This window comes from Calypte anna, chromosome 2, assembly GCF_003957555.1.
Source record: "Calypte anna isolate BGI_N300 chromosome 2, bCalAnn1_v1.p, whole genome shotgun sequence".
NCBI classification, from domain to species: Eukaryota; Metazoa; Chordata; class Aves; order Apodiformes; family Trochilidae; genus Calypte; species Calypte anna.
In genome coordinates this window covers 11,437,715-11,456,839 of record NC_044245.1, presented here as the reverse complement: position 1 = coordinate 11,456,839, position 19,125 = coordinate 11,437,715, and the positions used below count along the sequence as shown (strand labels likewise).

General features: G+C 40.3%; 2 protein-coding genes across 5 annotated transcripts; one reads left to right on the top strand and one right to left on the bottom strand.

The window, feature by feature from the left end:
• The first annotated feature begins 268 nt into the window (after positions 1 to 268).
• IDI1 (isopentenyl-diphosphate delta isomerase 1) lies at positions 269 to 7,732 on the top strand. Of its 3 annotated transcripts, none has more exons than XM_030444887.1 (5): positions 269 to 399; positions 1,869 to 2,032; positions 3,011 to 3,103; positions 4,114 to 4,244; positions 4,737 to 7,732. In XM_030444887.1, exons 2-5 carry the CDS (start codon positions 1,891 to 1,893, stop codon positions 5,052 to 5,054), a joined length of 684 nt encoding a protein of 227 aa, XP_030300747.1. In that variant the 5' UTR covers positions 269 to 399; positions 1,869 to 1,890; the 3' UTR covers positions 5,055 to 7,732. The 3 variants fall into 3 exon arrangements, with proteins under 3 accessions (XP_030300747.1, XP_030300746.1, XP_030300745.1); XM_030444886.1 differs by lacking the exon at positions 269 to 399 and adding an exon at positions 784 to 942 and having other exon boundaries at positions 1,872 to 2,032; positions 4,737 to 7,731; XM_030444885.1 differs by lacking the exon at positions 269 to 399 and adding an exon at positions 786 to 942 and having other exon boundaries at positions 4,737 to 7,730.
• A 325-nt stretch (positions 7,733 to 8,057) lies between these two features.
• GTPBP4 (GTP binding protein 4) lies at positions 8,058 to 18,894 on the bottom strand. 2 transcript variants are annotated; one of them, XM_030444518.1, is made up of 17 exons: positions 18,788 to 18,894; positions 17,837 to 18,007; positions 16,577 to 16,680; positions 16,359 to 16,495; positions 15,686 to 15,786; positions 15,218 to 15,310; positions 14,427 to 14,618; positions 14,280 to 14,345; positions 13,505 to 13,594; positions 12,957 to 13,067; positions 12,662 to 12,739; positions 12,502 to 12,553; positions 11,819 to 11,919; positions 10,875 to 11,072; positions 9,975 to 10,040; positions 8,754 to 8,888; positions 8,058 to 8,257 (listed from the first exon to the last, which is right to left on the bottom strand). In XM_030444518.1, the coding sequence occupies exons 1-17, from the start codon at positions 18,833 to 18,835 to the stop codon at positions 8,105 to 8,107; spliced, it is 1,896 nt and encodes a 631-aa protein (XP_030300378.1). In that variant the 5' UTR covers positions 18,836 to 18,894; the 3' UTR covers positions 8,058 to 8,104. The 2 variants fall into 2 exon arrangements, with proteins under 2 accessions (XP_030300378.1, XP_030300377.1); XM_030444517.1 differs by lacking the exon at positions 18,788 to 18,894 and adding an exon at positions 18,172 to 18,257.
• Positions 18,895 to 19,125: the final 231 nt, after the last annotated feature.

The window sequence follows — 19,125 nt, the reverse complement described above, 5'->3', positions numbered from 1 at the left end:
TAACTGCCTGCCACAAGCTCAGGCAAGTTTGCTGGAGCTGGCACCTCGATGTAGTCCTTGGGTCTCCATGGATGAGAGAAAACATGAGATGGAGAGCTTAATATCAGAAATGCTCAAACTGCCTGAGCACCTTTCATCCTCGCAGTCACAGCAACATCATGGTGCACGGCAATTCGCTCCCCAGATGAAGCTCTGGAGGCCGCTCTCCTGCCGCGCTCCCCCCAGCCTGCACCCAGCACACTCCCGCCACCCTCCGCCCTGCCCAATCCTGCCCCTCCGCCAGCTGCCGCCGTGCCCAGGCACAGCCCCGCGAACAACGGGGCCTGGTACCACCTCAGCGGCGGCTGAGGAGGGGAGGCGTCCCGGAACCACACCGAACCGCCGGCCCGCGGCTGGAACGTGAGTCCACAGCTCAGGAACCTCCCGTCTCTGCCTGTCCCTGCCAGCCCCTGCCAGCCCCTGCCGGACCCTGCCAGCCCCTGCCATCTCTGCCTGTCCCTGCGGTCCGTGCCTGTCCACGCAGTCCCTGCTGTCCCTGTCCCCGTCCCCGTCCCCGTCCCCGTCCCCGTCCCTGTCCCCGTCCCTGTCCCCGTCCCTGTCCCCGTCCCTCCCATTGGCTATCTCTCCGCTCCGGCCCCTCCCTATTAGCCAGTGCCTCCGCGTTGCGATTGGCTGCGCCCGGCGCCCTTCCCCTCTGTCACTGTTAGCCCCGCCCGCTGGGCCGCTGAGGGTGCGGTGGGGCGATCAGGCGATGCGGTGACGTCATTGTCCCGGGGCGCTGCCATTGGCCGCTCCGGGGGGACGGGCGATGTGGCGCGTGCTGCGGAGAGCCGCTGCTCTGGGCCCCCGCGGAGCCGCCGTCCCTCAGGGGCGGAACCGCCTCAGCAGCCACCCGCTCGGTGCCTCCGCCAGACTCTGCGGAGGGAAGGCCTGGGCTGAGAGGTGACCGAGGGAATCGGAGGGGCGACGGCAGCCTCCGGAGGGGAAGGGGACTGCGGAGTGGAAGGGAGGAGCGGGGGCAGCTGCTGAGGGAGCGGGCCCAGCGGGGAGGGGGCTGCGGAGATGGAGGCAGCGGGGGAACTGACCCGGGGGTGGGCAGAGGAGCGCGGCAGAGGCCAGAAGACAGGGGTTGGGTGGTGTTTTGGAAGTGCCTTTGGAGTGCGTGGACTGGTCGGAGAATTCATGTTTCTTACCGATGACGGGGAAGAAATACACCCAGACATGCGGTCTGGCATCGGGGTGTGCAGGGCATGCACAGGCGGTGTGTGGGGTCCGGCAAGGAGAAATTCATTGGGAATGAAATTGGAAACTGGATTTCTTGTACAACCAGCCCATCAAAATGTTACACTTGGCACGTTTGTCCAGCAGCTGCTGCTTCGTGGAGATTGATGGTTTAAAACTTGAAGGGGGGAGATTTAGGTTAGATATTGGAGAGAAATTCTTTCCTGTGAGGGTGGTGAGGCTCGGGAACAGGTTGCCCAAGGCAGTTGTGGCTTCCCTCTCCCTGGAAGTGTTCAAGGCCAGATTGGACCTTGAGCAACCTGATCTAGTGGTAGCTGTCCCTGCCCATGCAGCGGGGGTTCGAACTAGATGGTCTTTAAGGTGCTTTCCAACCCTAGCCATTCTGTGAGTCTGTGGTTTCTGTGATCCAGGGAAAGAAAGATTTTATGCACCTGAACATCATATTGCAACATTTGGTGGAATGGGTAGGAAATTTCAGAAATCTGAAAGCATCAAAACCCCCAAAGATACAATTGATGCACAATTTACACTGTGACAGAAACCCAGCCATTTGATTATTTCCTGCAGTCTGCTCAGAACCATATAGATGTTATTCTCGCCAAGTGATGCTTTGTTATTTTTTTCAGTAGAACGTGTGCTACCATCACAATGCCTGAAGTAAACACAGATCACCTGGATGAGCAGCAGGTGCAGCTCTTGGCAGAGATGTGCATCCTTATTGATGAAAATGATAACAAGATTGGAGCAGACACGAAGAAAAACTGTCATCTGAATGAAAACATTGATAAAGGTAAAGCTTACTTACCTCCTAATTGAACTATTAAGTTGATTTAATATTTTCAGAAATATAGTCATGATTATATTAAAGCCTTAATCTGAGGTGGGTGTTAGTCAAACCAGAGCAAGTGCTTCCCCACAACCCCCTTCTACCACAATTTACCACATCAAATTGTAAAAATACTGCAATATGGAGGAACACAAGTTGGGGGCAGTAGCAAAGAGAGAATTGTGTTGTTGTGGGTGTAAGCTGGGTAAAGTGGTATTTTCCTATTATAGATTTTCTGCAGCTTTTTCTGGTGAATACCACTTGCTTCTTTGCTGAGTTCTTTTCAGGTAGACAAGACTTTGATTTTTAAGTAGTTCAGAGTTCTACTTCAAATACTGCTAAAAGGAAAAGGTGGGGGGAGGGGTTTGCAGTTGTTATTCCACTTGATTGTGGGTTATAGCTGAGGTTGGTCATGCTCATTAATCTCTAACAGTAGTTTGTGATATCCTTTCCCATGCCTGGGGGGGAAGAAGCTTTGTGAAGAGTGATGAATAACAAACTGAAAGAAGTTGCAGAAAACACCAATTGTACAGTTTTTGAAAAAATTTATATTGTTGCAGTTCCTTAAACTTCTTGATATTCCATTACATTTTTTAGGGATTTTTGAGTCATGACTTTTTGGTAGTAGATTTTCAGCTGCTGAGCCCTCCTTAGAAACTTGCTAAAGTGTGCATCTTCAGAATGGTGAACTGACCAAGTTTAGTGGGACCCTTCTGTTGCATTGTTATTCTTAGCACTTTCTAATTTCATAATGCTTTGCATAAGACAGAGAATTCTAAGTAATAATTTAGGATTTTTATTAAATCCTTGTTTTTTAATATGTATGAATTTTAGATTTAGGTTATAAAAAAATGAGGACCTCCTAAGATCTTCTAATCTCTGATGTTACATGTTTTTCCTCCTCTTAAATACCTCTCTGGATTTTTTTATTTTTTTTTTTAGGTTTACTGCACCGAGCATTCAGTGTTTTCCTATTTAACACAGAAAATAAGCTGTTGCTGCAGCAGAGGTCAAATGCAAAAATTACATTTCCAGGTTAGTACTGCTATATGCTGCACTCATAAAAATGCTTTATTTAAATGGGTGTTTTTAAAATGTGCCAGTCAGATTTTGCAGGGTAACTCATTCTGGGGTTTTAGAATTGTTTCTTTGGAGGGAATACACTCTGAAGAGTTCAGCATGTACTGACAGGTGAAGTAAGATAATGGGACTCCAGCTTATTGTTCTGCATACTCTTGGGAAAGGATTTTTCCCTGACTTGTTTGATCCTGTTGATGCAAGTGCAGAGTGTGTGTTGTTTACCTCTTCTGCTGCAAGATCCATTTAGTGGAGTTGAAGCAATTTCTTTGGTAGCTGAGGAGACTGTTCTCATTCTGCTGGTTAGGACAAGCCATTGGTGAAGAGTGGAGCAATACTGCTTGGAAGCAGGTGCCCTGGGATCTACAGAGCTTCATGTGTGTGTGTCTTAACCAACATTTTTTCAACTACAGAAAAAGTGAAATTGTGGCCAAAGTGTATAGTGTATGGTTTGTGAAGCCTCCTGGACCATTACTAACAAATGCAAGTGGAGAGGCATAAAAATAGGTGAAATGGAAGAAAAATAGCTTATACAAGACATTGGAGGAAGCATAAAACTCTCTGTGTCAGCTTTTGGGATGGAAAACAAGGTGTTTCTAACCTGCAGACCTTTTTTCCTTCCAGGTTTTCCCATTTTTTCCTTGTCCGCTAAGTCAAAAAAATGCTCAGCTATAGTTTGTATGTAATCTGACACTGGTTTAGATACTTTTGAGGTGGACTCTTACAGCTAAAAGGTTGGCCCATCACAGTTATTCTACATTACTGAAAAGTAATTTTTAATATTGGTGCAGAATATGGAAAGAAAAACTGAGGTGAAAAGATCCTGACTCTTTTCTGCAGAAGAGAAACAAAACCGTTACGGGTTGAATAACTGTCCTACCTCTTGGGGTTTTTTCAGTGGTGGTTTGGTTGGGTTTTTTTGCAATGTTTTATACATGTAAAAAATTACTGATACAAACTTGTTGCAGATTGTTTTACCAACACTTGTTGCAGTCATCCCCTAAGCCATCCACTGGAACTGGAAGAGAACAATGCCATTGGTGTTCGGAGGGCAGCACAGAGGCGACTGAAAGCTGAATTAGGCATTCCCATGGAGCAGGTAAAAGAAGGAAGGAGAAATGGGAATTCTTCCCAGTTTACAGACTATTTTACATCTGGCAGATTGCCTGGTCTCCCACTTGCACAGACCCCTGGTGGGTCAGGGTTATGTGTGGTCTGCTAGTGTGCAGTTCTGGCCTGGGCTTCAAGTACCTGTCAGGTCTTTTCCTTGGAAGGTAAGGAGCGGGTGCAAATGTTTGTGTTCATCATCATCAGTGCTTCAGTAAGTGTGAATTAAGCTCTGGTAAACGTTACTTAAAACTATGTAGAAGAAATCCACTCCATATTACAGGGCGAGTCTGACTAGAGTTATGCTGTGGTCATCAAAGTGCAAAACCCACAAAACCTCATAGTAATTGTTTTTGAAGAGATAAACTGCAATTGTACACCTGGGGGGGAAATAATTTTTAAGGAAGAGGGTAATAGATTACTCTTTTGCAGTGCTGCAATTGTTCTGGACTGGCATTGATTCTGACAAGTGTTTTGGTTGTAGGTAACTCCAGAAGAAATCTCCTATCTGACAAGAATTCACTACAAAGCCAAGTCTGATGGGATCTGGGGTGAACATGAGATAGACTACATCTTATTTGTACAGAAGGATGTAACCCTGAATCCTGACCCTAATGAGATCCAAAGCTATTGCTACGTGACACAAAAAGAACTGAAGCAACTCTTGGACAAAGCCTCCAAAAATGAAGTTAAGATTACTCCGTGGTTTAAACTCATTGCAGAGACCTTTCTTTTTAAGTGGTGGGATAACTTATCTAACTTGAACAAGTTTATTGATCATGAAAAAATACACAGAATGTAAATAGCTGGGGTAAAAAATGCTGCAGGGTAGCAGTCTCTATGGTAACTGGTGACTTCTGAGTGCAGAAAAGTGCTCCACTTGGAGCATATACAGATAGTTGTAGCTAATGTATTTTCTTCTCTCTTCACCTCTTCCCTCCCTCCCAGCCCTGTTCCTCCTGGGCAAGTCAAGCTTGATCTCATGGAAAATGGGTGACAGTAACGTAAGGAACCCCTGGGTTCATCTTTCCCCATTATTGCATGTGATATGAAGAATCCTTGCCCTGGGTGTGCCCAGCTTACAGATAATTCCCTGCACAGTGACACTGGTAAAGGGAGCCTGGGCACCTGTCCAGCTCTACCAGGTAGAGCTGTACCTTCCCAGCCTCACATGACCATGCCTTCCAAAATAGTGATTACAAAAGAATTTGAGTTCTGTACCAATGTGGAGAAGAGAAGTTGTCTGAAGAAAAAAAAAAAGCATTAATCAGGAGTATTTTAATTGCAGGAAGCAAATCTCTTTACCTAGTGTACTCTATAATTAACCAAACACATAGAAGCTTAAGTAATTGGACTGTCAGTGTGGACTGAATTTCACTTGGAAGTGCTGCACTATGTGCCATAGCTTTGGATAATAAACACTGGGGTGTTTGCATTTTTTCCCCACCATTCTTTTCTGGTTTCTATTTTATAATACAGGAAGGAGGTTGTGTTTGGAAAAGGGGAAAATATTCTCTCTTCCACCTTGCAGAAAACAAAGGCATCTTGATAGAAGCTTTTTTTTTCCTGCAACATCTACTGTAATAGTCACTCCCAGAAAACTCAAAACACCTTGAATTACAAAATTCAATATTGACAATTAATGGGCTTACACCAGGTCTTAATTGCAGTTAGTCAGAAATTGTACCAGTGCTAGAACTAATCCTTTTTGATCTTGCAGTCAGTTGCTAGTAACAACAGTGAAATGGAAGGATTTTTAGTAAGACAAATAATCAAGGGTATCCCAGTTTGAATTAAGGATTTTTCTTTTTTTTTTTTTCCCAAAAGAAGCCTGATTTTAGTTTCTTCAGTTAGCAGAGTAGTCAATCTGAGGTTCTTAAGTAACTTCTCCCAGAGATGTCTTGATGAAATAAAATGTATTCCATGGCACTTCTCCTTGCATGTTAACCATGTATACAATGGGGCTGTGTCTGGTTTTAAGAAAGAATTACATTTTTTCAATATTTAACGTGTTTCTTATCTCATCCCAGTTGTGAATGAGGTTTCTATGGGCCAGCATCTCTAGTGGGTCAACACCGAAAGGTTTTAGATTGCAGTTTGTTGTATGTTGATCTGATGTATTATCTTGAAGCAAACAAAAACAGGGAACTGTAATGCAATGTAACAGCTCTCCTGAATTCAGGGTCATCAGCCACATTACCCAAGTAATATGCTAGAGTACTTTTCAAATACCTAAAATACTTTTTAAAATAAAAAGAAATAATCTTAAAGATTATGATTAAAATGCCTAACTTAAAACCTTGGACTGTTGTTTTCTTTCCAGACTTTGTGCCACAAAGAGAATAATTTCTGTCATTAGTACACTATAAACAACAATATGTCTATTAACTGTCACTGAAGCAGTATGAGGGAGGCAACACTGCATAATTTATTTTCACAGTGCTACTTTTCTGGTTTGAACAGCCAGCTTGGAGCAAAAGCTGACTAAGTATATTCTGAACTAGAAATAATGTGTGTAAGGAAGCAGAAAGTAAAATTTTGCTAAATGGGTTTCTTCAAAATCCCTTTAAAGTTCTGACATGAAAGTTTTTGTTGACACCGAACTTCTTTGCAGTACTACAATGTTTTTAATACCAAATTTCATACACAAAGTAGATGAATGAAACAATATGGATTTACACATAATGCTCCAACATGCTGAAGTTAACATGTGAGCACTCTTCTTAACCTGTTGTATTTAAAAATAGTTTTAAAAAATAAGTAATAATTTAAGGATTCTTCCCCTTTTTGACATATGTATTTCATTAGGTTCCATTTTAATATTTAAAACTGTGCAATTGAAATATGCAGCATAGGCAACACATTTATAGTGCATATTTTACTCATGACGGGGTACCTTGACTTACGGACAAAAAGCAATTTTGCTGCCATTTACAGTTTGTCTTGACCAAGTATAGAGATTTTGTTTTATCAGCTTCTGAAGAGAAAATGGCTTTTTAAGCATATGACAGCATAACTGACAGGAATTCAGGACAAATTTCAGTCCAATCCTAACTTTCTATATCTCTGAAACATTAATATGAAATATTAGAACTTGTAAGTTGCAGCCTTCCCTGTCGATGCTGTTTAAGGTTATTATAGGCAGTAGTAGAAATTGTACAAGTCAGGACTAGAATTGTAATTACTCTTCCAGCTCCAGTCACTCTTTGGCTTAGTAAACTGGTTGTATTTCTTATGTTCATTCATAACTGGCTCAGTGAGTGCACACTAACCCTGAGCACTACTTGTCAGTCTCCTCTGACTTCCCCACCAGCTGCAGCCTTCACCTCAAAATAAACTCAAAAAATTCACTTACACACAGAACACCAAACCTTACTGATGCAGTATCTTACAAAGTTGTGGGTTTTTAAAATTCTGATTATAGTTTCATTAATAAATACTTCATTATCTAGATTTAACCTCATTTTAAATCTAGTTTTACATAAAATTTTAAAATTTTTACTGCTACTTGAAAGTCAGTAGTAAGAAAATTAAGTCTTACTTTTTATTTAGAAATGGCTTCTGCCACTGGTATTGACAAGTTTCTCAAGGCATTGCTGCCATGAGAACTGCAAGATCAAGGTATCAGACCTTTCCCTCTCTGAGCTTCAGGTATCTTAATCACTAACATAGAATCATAGAATTGGCTGTGTTGGAAGGGACCTCAGAGATCATCGAGTCCAACCCTTTTACCACCGTTGCGGTTGCTAGACTATGGCACATGTACTTTTAAAACAATGTATTAATAAAAAGAAAGGACTAGAAATTTGTTTTAACAAACTTATTTTTATTAGTTTTAATTCAGAAGACTGCTTATCTTCTCTGTGTTTTACCAGATTTCCTCTTTCCAGCCAGCAGATGTTTGGGCTTCAAGTCAAATATGTGTCTGTCCGCCTCTCCCTTCCTGCCCTGGCGATTCATTTTCTTTTGAGCTTTCTTTGCCATAGTCTTCACCTTCTTCACCATCTATTTAAAAACAAACATGCAGAGTAACTTCCTCAGTAACTCATATAAGTAGCCTTACCTTTTAAAAATCCACTGGGCTAGATGATTTTAACAAGGACATTAACTGACATCCAACATATGCCACTCAACTCCAACACAGTGCCACTGCAAGTGACTCTGTCCCTGCTTAGTGAAACTCTTCCAGTACACTAACAGTACAATCACATTATTCCTGGAATTTCTAACTCAGTAAGGTGGAACTCCACAGTTTGTAGAACTCTTCCCTAATACTTGCATTTAGAGGCAAAAATTTTAAATGTACTTTCCTAATTTGTATTATTACATCGTATTTGTAGGGATGAACGAGGCGTTTCTTTAGTACACAGAGTTCAACAGAACATGAAGCTGCAAAGGGAAAAAACATGAACTCTGGACAACCAGCCTCATACAACATTTCCCACAAGTCCCTTAAACAATCACGATGCTTTAATTGCTGTAATAGTAAACTTTAACAAACCTTTTCATCACGAAGACCAGAAACATCTCGAGGTGTTCGAGAGGAGCTGCGACTGCGGGCCAGAGACTTGGGAGTTTCAGACTCATCGCGTTTACGTTTCCTTGTAACGCTACGGGACCTTCTCACATAATGTGCCTGAAATTCAAAACATCACTTTTAATTACTAAAAACAGAAACAATCGGTGAGACATGCTCCATTTCTGATTAGACTAATACAAAAAAACCCTGGAAGTTGACTGTGGGATATATTATTTTGGTTATTCCATAATATACTATGGAATATTTGTCAACTATTGGCCGCTGCCTTTCTGTCCCACAGTAATACTCAAATTTTGGTGAACATTAGCATGTAATTTCCACAATTACCAACTCGCAGTTTTCTGATTCTTTTCTGATTCATAATGTACAAAAAACCACAATTAACAGACAGCAATATTGAAGGAATTTTGCAACTGCAAAAAAGCAATGAAGAAACCCATCATGATTAGTGTCCTCTTTACAGTAGGAAGCCCTAAAGAATTTCAGACATGAAGCCTACAGCTTCAGTATTAAATTCCTCCTCACTGAGGTAACTCCTAAATCAACATGCTTTGTCAGCTCTGAGAAGCATAAATGTTTGCTTCACACGTGCTGTTGACATTCCTTGTTTCCCAACTCCTTGATTAATGAGAGAATTTGAGGTCTCAAGATCTAGATAGCCGTAATACTACTGGATTTGCTATATAAAATTTAATTTTTTTAAATTTCTTATAAGTCTTCTGAAGGCAAATTGTATTTCAAGTGCTTTAGCTGCCTTACATCTAATGATGGCAGTCACCTTCAAAAACTTCAATTACAACTCACAGAATTAATGAACTGTAAAAAGATAAGCCCGATCTGCCATTATTATTTCTGACATAGTAGTGTCTCATCCAAGAAAGCAGACTTGAAAAAGTATGTTTAGACAAAGTGTTCTCAAATCCTATGCAAATTCCAACAGAAAGCCATGCATATATATATATATATATTACTTTCACAAATGTTTATTTTTTAATCCTACCCAATCCCATTACTCAAATTCCAGCATTAACTGATTCACCTGTGTTTCCTATTTTAACAGACCCCACCTTTCTACTGTGCCAACTGTACAACAAATTTCAAATGTGCTCAAAGAAATGTAGCAGGTCATGAAATTAATCTCTTGTAGATAAATGTTGTGAATGAGAATCAGAAAAAACTTACATCATCTTTATTAGTCATGTCAAGTCCAAGCTCAGTCATTTCTTTCTCCAGCACCTTCCGCTGGACCTGTAATAAGACAGTTAAAATGTTTCTTTCAAAGAAGTATGGTTCTAGCTATTTTTTTTTTATCCTAATATACCACCATTAGCCCATTATATTCAGTATATGCTTGGCACATCCCACAAGCAAATGATTAAAGTCCTAACTTCACATTTTTCTTGCTACTTAATTCTCTTCACCCACAAATCCTTCTTCACAGGGACTTGACAGACTTCAAAGTCCCAACATTTCCTAAAGCTCTTTCAAACAGTTAGCCTTTTTGGGAAGAAGGAGACAAAACGAGATATTTCAGTCAGAAATGTTTCCATCTGCTACAAGAGGCCCATGCTTGGGAGCAAAATCAGCTAGCTTAACTTTCTCAAAACACTGAGCTATTGGTTTATTACACTGCAATAGTCCTGGACTAGCCACAAGAGATTCCAACATAAGAAAGCATGATTCCTAGCTTCCAAAAAGCAATACACTATCTTTTCCAGCATAGGGAGGGCCCCATAATAAATTCTATGTGAATGTAACTAAGTAATTCTCCTCATTATTTGAATGTGAAACAAACCAATAACAATAAAAATATACAATACAGCAACCCAATTAAACAAGCTGAGATGTATTCTTCAAAACTTCTTCTGCAATATATATGGAATTTTACAAAAGACTCATTTGAGTGACACAAAACAAAATGGACTTTTTATCACTCATTTGGTTTGGCCTCCACAACTAAGTGACCAGTAAGCAAGAGGGCCAAATGTGAAAAAGTGATCAGATCCACTACCTGGTATTGTTGTATGTTTTCATTACTATACATCAGCAAAACTCCACTACAGAATGAGTTCTTGCACTTGCCTTTTTAGCTGTCCTAGGCATCCTTGGACCATGAATATCTTTTTCCTTTGACTGCAGGATTTTCAGTTTCTTCTTTTCTCGGATCTGTTTTGCCAACTGTCGAATTTCCATCATTTCTTCATCTTCACTTTCTGGTTCACTGTCATATTCTCCAGCAGCTTCTCGCAGCTCTTCTTCTTTCTCTAATTCTTCCAGTTTCTTAGATTTTTAAGAGATGAGATGGAAATAAAACCCTTCATGAAACTTTTTTTCATGGCCCAGGGCCTTGAGAGCATGCAGACAATTAAAACAAGGACCTATGTTACTCCAGCCACGCTTAATGCAGCTGGTGAACCATCACTTTTTTTCCAGTGAACTCAGGTAGCTGTGCCTGGTCTGGAAACACACTCTGACAAAACCCTTCTCTTTCTACACTTAGCACAAGTCTGGACCACCATTAATTTAGATCAATCCAACTGCATAGCCCCCAGGAGGCTCCACAGTCTTCACTCACTACTTCTCGTTATCAACCAGCAAGAAATAAGAACAGTGCTCATTACTAAATACAAACATTATAAATTGAGAATTCAGTCCATTTTCTTTATTATTCTACTCCAGCTGACGTAAATTTTATGGGTAAATTTCATATTATTAGTAATACAGGTATCTTATAGCTACACTTGTCTGTCTGTAGTCATAGAATGGAGAAATATAACGTCTGCAAATCTCGTATTTTAAGACGGAAAAGATCATCATCAAAAAAAAAAAAAAAGCTATTTTCTATTCTTCTGATATTCTCTTCTTGATCATTAAGAACACTATCTTTTCCTATGGCAAGTGCAGACAATATAAAAGGACTTTTTCTCATTACATACTGTGTTTAATCTAAGAACATCGTAATTTACACAAAACAAATGATGGGATGAAGAGGCAAGAAAAATGTAAAAAGAATACTTGAAACTCACTTTCATTATATCCGGATCAATGTAATCAAGTATATTATGACCTTCCCATATCTCCGGTATCTTATCATATTTTTCAGATTCATTCATCAAGTCCCAGTATTCTTGAAAATACAACAGAAGTTAATCAAGACAAAATAATTTTTAAAAATGTTCAGTGACAGAAAACAACACTGAGATCACAATTTACAAAAAAGTTGTATCCCTACACAGCCAGACTTTTAGTAGCATCTCTGACACATTCACAAATACTTCCAAACCCCTTCCTACTGCCAAATATTGTTTAGTAATTGCAAGATCCACTGTGAAACCATAAGCAACAGATATCCAGCTGAAACAGAATACATGCAATCTATCTCATATTGGTATTTCCCTAACAAAGGAGAGCATCAAGAATTAATGAGAAAGGACAACATAAAATGTAAGGGAAAAAACACTTGAATCATCAGACCAGTCATTATATGTGACGCTAAAAGGGGAAACAACTGAGTGACACTACAGAACAAGGAAAAGTCACTCAAGACCACCAGTTCTGAAACAGAAATAAAAGATGGCATGCAATAAAAAGTACTGTTGGCATGCAACTGGTACTGTTGAAAGGAGTTAGGTTTAGGTTTTCTCTCTTAAGATTGAAATAGCAAGGCTTTACTGCTTAGTATTAATAATACTGACTCTTATATACTTACTCTGAAGATCTAAAATATAATCATCTCCCATTTCAAGTTCAATATCTCTCTCCTGCAAACACAAACATGGCTTTATATACCACCGAATTTTAAATGCATGGGCTACTACAGCAGATTTAATATCTATCTGCTGATTTCCTAACTAACAGATGTAACCTACCAATTTCCTCTTGGGTGTGTCTACCTCCATGCGTTTCCTATGTGCTACTGCTCCCTCAGGTATAAAAGGCAGCCGCTCCTGGAATTAATGCCACAATCCACCCCAATCAAAAAGGGAAAAAAAAAAAGGTCAAATAAAATGTTTGTAATGCTATAAATCACCATGGAAGACTAATGCATTTCTATAGAATACAAAAATCCCAAGCTGACTCTCCCACCAGCAAGGGTGGTTGGGGATCAAAAAATGAATATGTAAAACTGGGAAATACACTAAAAAGTGCAAACGTGTAGCCCACCTTGTTATCTCTTTTGGTTGGCATGGCCAAGTGTAATCTATTCAATACTTCATTCACTTTATTTCCTTTCATTTTAGTATCAACACGATGGGCCAACAGTCTGTCACAGGCCTGGAAGTGCACATGGTAAAAACAGGTAAGGAATGGAGCCTTTTTGATACAAGCAATGACACACTGGACTTTCAATCCCAATTACCTAGATTCACATACAATTTTCTGTCTAATCACTTATCTTTCTAGCTCTCAAGAAAGTACTGAATTATTTTATATAAAGAGTATAATGGGAACATGCTTACAGTAATTTTTTACTTATTTTTACAATAAACTGGCAATAAAAGAAAGCAACAGGACTCAAAAACTCAGCAATTTCTTTAAAAATTTCTGTTAAGACACAATTTTCCATTTGCACCCAAGTCCACTGAAGCTCAACAGGCTATAAAAGATCACATGCTGAAAGGTTATCACTACAATACACAGTTTAACTGAGATTAATTCCATACACATGAATTTAATGTTAGCTGTTCATTTGGAAGGAAATTGAGACTTACCTCAGTTTTAACTTGGATTACACCTTCTTCTGTTAGAGTACTTGTCTCTATTACAGAAAAACCTTCTGCTTCAAAAGATTCAAATATTTTCTGAAATAGAAACAGTATCAAAGAGAATAATATTCTGCCCACTGCTTAACACACAGAAGCATTACAAACAGAAATTTTAATACAATTATCAATACGTTATTTTATTAGAACTTTTTTTCTAAGAGAGAATAAGAACTTTACAGCTACAGTTCTATTTAACCTGTTCCTTTTATAAGCAAATAGCCACCTTCTAAAAAGCAACAATAATTAAGCAAGAGATTAAAGACTGACAAACACAAATGCTACTTGCCCTTGAACTTGTGGATACAAAAGAACCAGCCCTCCATATACACAATATATTGCCCACTGGGACCTCCTACTGCAACAGTTTAGTAGAGCCTCCCAGTCTGGTGCTCATTGTCTCTGAACTCTTACTGCAACAATTACTGAACAAAGCTTCTCACTCCCTTCTTCCAGCTGCAGTACCAATTGCAAGTTCACACAGCATCAGAGATTTCTGAAACCACTAAGGACCTGCTTTCTCTCTGGCACTTATTATATCCAGGCAAAGATATACATTAGACAGTACCTGAGAAAGATATGGATCAAGGCCTGGAAAGCAACTTTCATTAAACAGTTGGATAAAGAAATGATCATATAAAAAGAAATGACACCCACCAATACACCTGCACGTAATATTTACTTTAAATGCCAAAAGACAGAGAGGTGTGAAAAGTAGTCTAACCTGACTCTCTTCAGGAAGTTCTGCAATCCTCTTCACATCACACTTGTTTGCAACAATTATAAGTGGCTAAGAAGAAAAAAAGAATCATAATTCAAGTTATCATGTTATAAAATCCTGGGGTTTGCTAATAACATAAACCAAACCTACCTTGTTAGCAAACAATGGCTTAATATTTTTGAAGAGCTCTACTTGCTCCTCCAGGCTATGCCCGCACTGCTCAGACACATCCATCACATAAAGGACAGCAGCACGGAGATGTGCAAGTGCAGTTATAGCCTGCATCTCAATGGTGTTCCTGTCCTCCAAAGGATGATCCAAAATACCAGGAGTATCTACTACCTGAAATTAACATAATCACATCAGACTGAGTATAACTGATACACAATATATAAGTATAACTGATATAAGTTAAGTATAAGTTAATAACTTTTAAGTTAAGTATAACACAATTTCAGGACATGTGCTTGCTTTCTGGTCCATAGGGGAAGGGGGTTAAGACAGCAATATTCTCCATAAATAAGACTATAACTCAAACTATAACATAAATAAGACTATAAACTCAGCCAAACTGAGAATGAAATGAAAATGAAATAATAGCAGAAGAATGAGGTTTCAGAATAAGCAAGTATTAAGCAAGTTGGCAAATTTCTGTCCCAACCTGGCCCAGAATTTGACAGTGACAAGTGAGCTGGCTTTAGTCAGGAATTCCATATCCCTTCTTCCCTCAAATTAAAAATACACCATGTATTAAAAAATACACCATTTTTAGAACAGATTTTTACTATTGTCCTTATTTGGCACACTGTATGTTGCATAGCAGCTCTCACATCTAATGTATCTCATGAAGACTCAAATGTGTACCTGACACCGCAAAATAGCAAACAAGGTTATAACTAGTTAATTATTTATATAAAATGCAAAATAATAATAGCTCTTACCTGCCAACGTAGATACCTATAATCCATATGTCCCACAAAGAGAGATTTTGTGGTGAAGGCATAAGGTTGCACTTCCACATCTGCTCTTGTAACCTTGAAACAAGATTTATTCACACACATTCACTGAAAATTTCCTGAAGTTGCAAGCAGTGTATCATAATTATATTACACTTTCTTTGCTACACAAAAAGCTAGAAAATGTTATTTTGGCTCATCTGCAAGGATTTATCTATCAGAAAATACACGCTATTTTGAAAAGAAAATTTATTTTATTTAAAATTATTTTTAAGAGTGAAATCTATCATAATTTTCCATTTATTTCTCCAGAAATTTCATTAAACTCTATTTACACATTTGAACTTGCTACCACTTGCATCAGACAGTGCCATAATATCAAAATGTTTAAATGTTACCTTATTTTAATTAAATGGTATCTCGGTATTATTTTGGAAAAAAATATTCACATACCTTATTTATAAAGCTAGATTTTCCAACATTTGGGTAGCCACACAACAGAAGAGTTCGTGTATTGGGATCAATGGTTGGCAAACGAGACAAATGCTGTCGCACTGAAATGTTAAAAGATTTTTAAAATATTTTTCAGAAATGCTACTGAAGTGGAATAAAAATTCATATGCTGAACTGTTTACATACAAATAATAACTTTTCTGACATTATAATTCGATTGCTCATTTATGAAAACTTATAAACTCTGCAAGTATCTAAAAAAAAATCCACCTTAAAAAATAGAAGACCCCTGTTTATCTAGAATGACCTCATCAAATCAAACATAACCCAAAGGAATAATAAGACTGAAGTAAGCTGCCTCATTTGGAAAATCTTTAGTACTGTTTTTTAAAGATATGTTAGTGAAAATAATGATAAATGAAAGTATGGATGTCCACCATTAAGTAAAAAAAAGCATTTTATAACTGCTAGTAATAAAAGAAAATTTCAAGACTTTTCAAAGAGAAAACTATTCAGTTAAAAAGAAATTCTAAGTATTTGTGGACTTTGAAACTATTTGTGTTTCCTGTGTTAATATTATGTATTAAACACATTCTTCTAACTGTTACTAAGTGTAAGAATGAACTTTACATCTAATTCACACGCTTTGTTTTAGCCTGTTCATCACACCAACCTTGCTCCAAATACTCCAAGCTTTGTTTCTGCCTCTTGATGATGGTGCACATCCTGCCCAGAGCAGCACGCTTCAGCTGCTTGCAGCGGTACAGGGAATCCCCGTACTTCATCAGCCGCACGTAGTCCTTACCAACACTGTGCAGACAACAAGTCAGAATTTAGCCAACAATCAACCAGGCAGGTACAAAAAAAATCAAAGGGCTTAATGTCCCTTACTTGTCAATCAGATTCTTGGCAATATTAATCTGTCCCAAAGCCAGCTTGTAGTGATCTTTGTCATAGAGAACATTCATCAAATCTGCATAAAACGGATGAATATCCTAAAAAAAAAAAAAAAAAAGCATAAAGTTAAGCCTAATATTTTTCTACTTTAAGACTGCTCCTTGGCAACTATGTAAGTTCATGGTTTTTCCTCCGTAAAGCAACACAAACAAGCAAAACTGTTTTATAAGTAAAACAATCTACTCTGTCACTAGATGAATAGCTCTTAATCACTGAATTTCTTCTGTGAGTGTATTTTGGACTTGCATATGGAGTTCCAATTCCTAGTTCACTTTGTATTACAACTTTGAAGGCTGTTTTTTTTTTAAACAAGAAATCTGCAGAAGCAACTTCTAAAAGCAAATTCTTACTTTACCAGCATCACAGCACCAATATTAGTTCTTCCCTTTTTCTAAGTGCTAGATTAACTCCAGTGTAAGCCTGGCTAATAAGGGTTTCTTTAATTGCCAAAAAAATCCTTCAGCTTTCCAAGAAAGCAGCATCTTTGGCTTAAATCTTTTAAATAAAATATTTCACTGGCTTATGTACTTATTTGGGCAAATTTCATCATGTTATGATAAACAAAATACAGAAGATATCTGTGGGAATTCTGTAATAATAATAACTAGATATGAAAACATTAGCAAAATACATAGTTTCAGGTCAACCATTTAAGCATGAGCAGAAACCTGCATATAAAAAAGCCCCACTAGACATGAGGATCCAGTTGCAGTTGTTGGGAAGTAACTTCTGAGGAACTAACAATGGGAAGCAAGCTGATTTATTCAGTTATTTCTTACTTCTTAGAAGTATTTTTTAGGAGGATTAATCATAATTTACATACACACAAAGAAGAAATGAGAAGACATAACATACTCCAAAAAGCAATGCTTTCTCTTAGTCAACAGCAACTTCTGGCACATGTAGCTGATCAGCTAAAACCTTGTAAAACCCACGCTTCTATGACCACCCATGGACACAATTTAGACTGTCTTTCTTTGTCAGAAGGTACTATTTTTAGGCAGAACAAGTCTGCCTACAATTCTTCCCAGTAATGTGTACTGGGAATTAGCCCAGTTTGTCTACAGAGAGAACCAGCAAGATGTGTCTTGGGCCCAAACAAACTTGAATAAAACCCAATACACAGAAGTTGCAGAAGTACTCCTGATGCCGAGAAAGCAAAGCCCCTTTATGACCCAATGACAAAACACTTACATCTAATTTGGGGAAATCTGTTAAGATCTGAGTGAGCCTATCATGGTAATTTTGTTGGGTGTATTTGACTTTTCGCATGTAAAAATGCCGGATCCGATGGATTTGATAATGTTTATGGATGACAGTTGGAGTCTTCCGCTGAGTCTTTGACAGTGTCAAGTCTATGAAGTCCTGCAACCAAGGAAACATCTTTAATTATACAAACCGAGAGCCATACATGTTATTTGGGCGGAGAAGCCTGCAGAGCAGTTCAGCCATCCGCGCCATGCATGGTTTGCGATGCGCATTTTCAAATAAAACACCGCGACCCCGGCTCTGTCTCGCCGGGTACTCACAAGCAGTTTCCACATTCCCTCTTGGCCTTCTATCTCCCTGAACTCAGGGGCTGCTCTCCCGCCCATGCCTGCCCCAGCAGCAGCTCGGGAAGCGACTCCGGCTCCGCCGCAGAGCAAAGGGGTCCGCAGGGCAGCCCGACCCGTCCCGTCTCCGCCGCCCATCCCATCCCCGCCGCCTCGGGAGGGGAAGCACAGCGGTCCCAAACCCCGCACCACCCTTTGAACGAAAGGTCCTTCGTTAGACCAGGGGAAAATGAGTGCGCAGCGGTGAAGTTGAGCGGTTTGGAGAAGAGGAGGTGGGTTTGCGGGGCACACCCCGCGGGGATGAGGAGAAGAGCAGCCCCAGGATCCTGCCTCAGACTGCAGTGCCGCTCTCTGACAGGAGCCCCCCTCCTCAGTGTACATGGTACAGGCCGCCAGCCCCACGGGCACTTGCCCTGGAAAAGTCCACGCGTCCCGCGGGAGGAGGCAAAGGCCGAGGCCACGCCGGCAGTGGGGAGGGGGTGGGAGGTTTGCGCTCTGATCAGGCGCGGCCCGCGGCAAGGTCTCCGTTCGGCCCGGCTCGGTCCGGCTAGGCCCGCGCCAAGGACCATAGGGACGGGGAGGATGACCATACCTTGGCGGACGGCACCACCGTGATCTTCTTGAAGTTGTAGAGCGCCATTCCGCCACCCAGCCCCGCCGCACGCCGCCGGAAGAGGAAGCGAGGTGGCCCCTGGAGAGAACCCGGCGCTTCCGTCCCGGGCAGGCGGGAGGCGGGGCACGGGGTGTCGGGTGCCGGGCGGGGGGCGGCGGGCGGCGGGCGGCGGGGTTGGGGTAGTCTGTGGTGGCTCTGTGGTGCCTCACGGCCACCGAGCGAGTTTTAGGGCTGCGGAGACTCCCATACTCGCTCCCTTTGATGTCCACCCGGCCTAAAGTCTAACTTTAGGTTGTCTCCCATTTCAGCAATCTGCT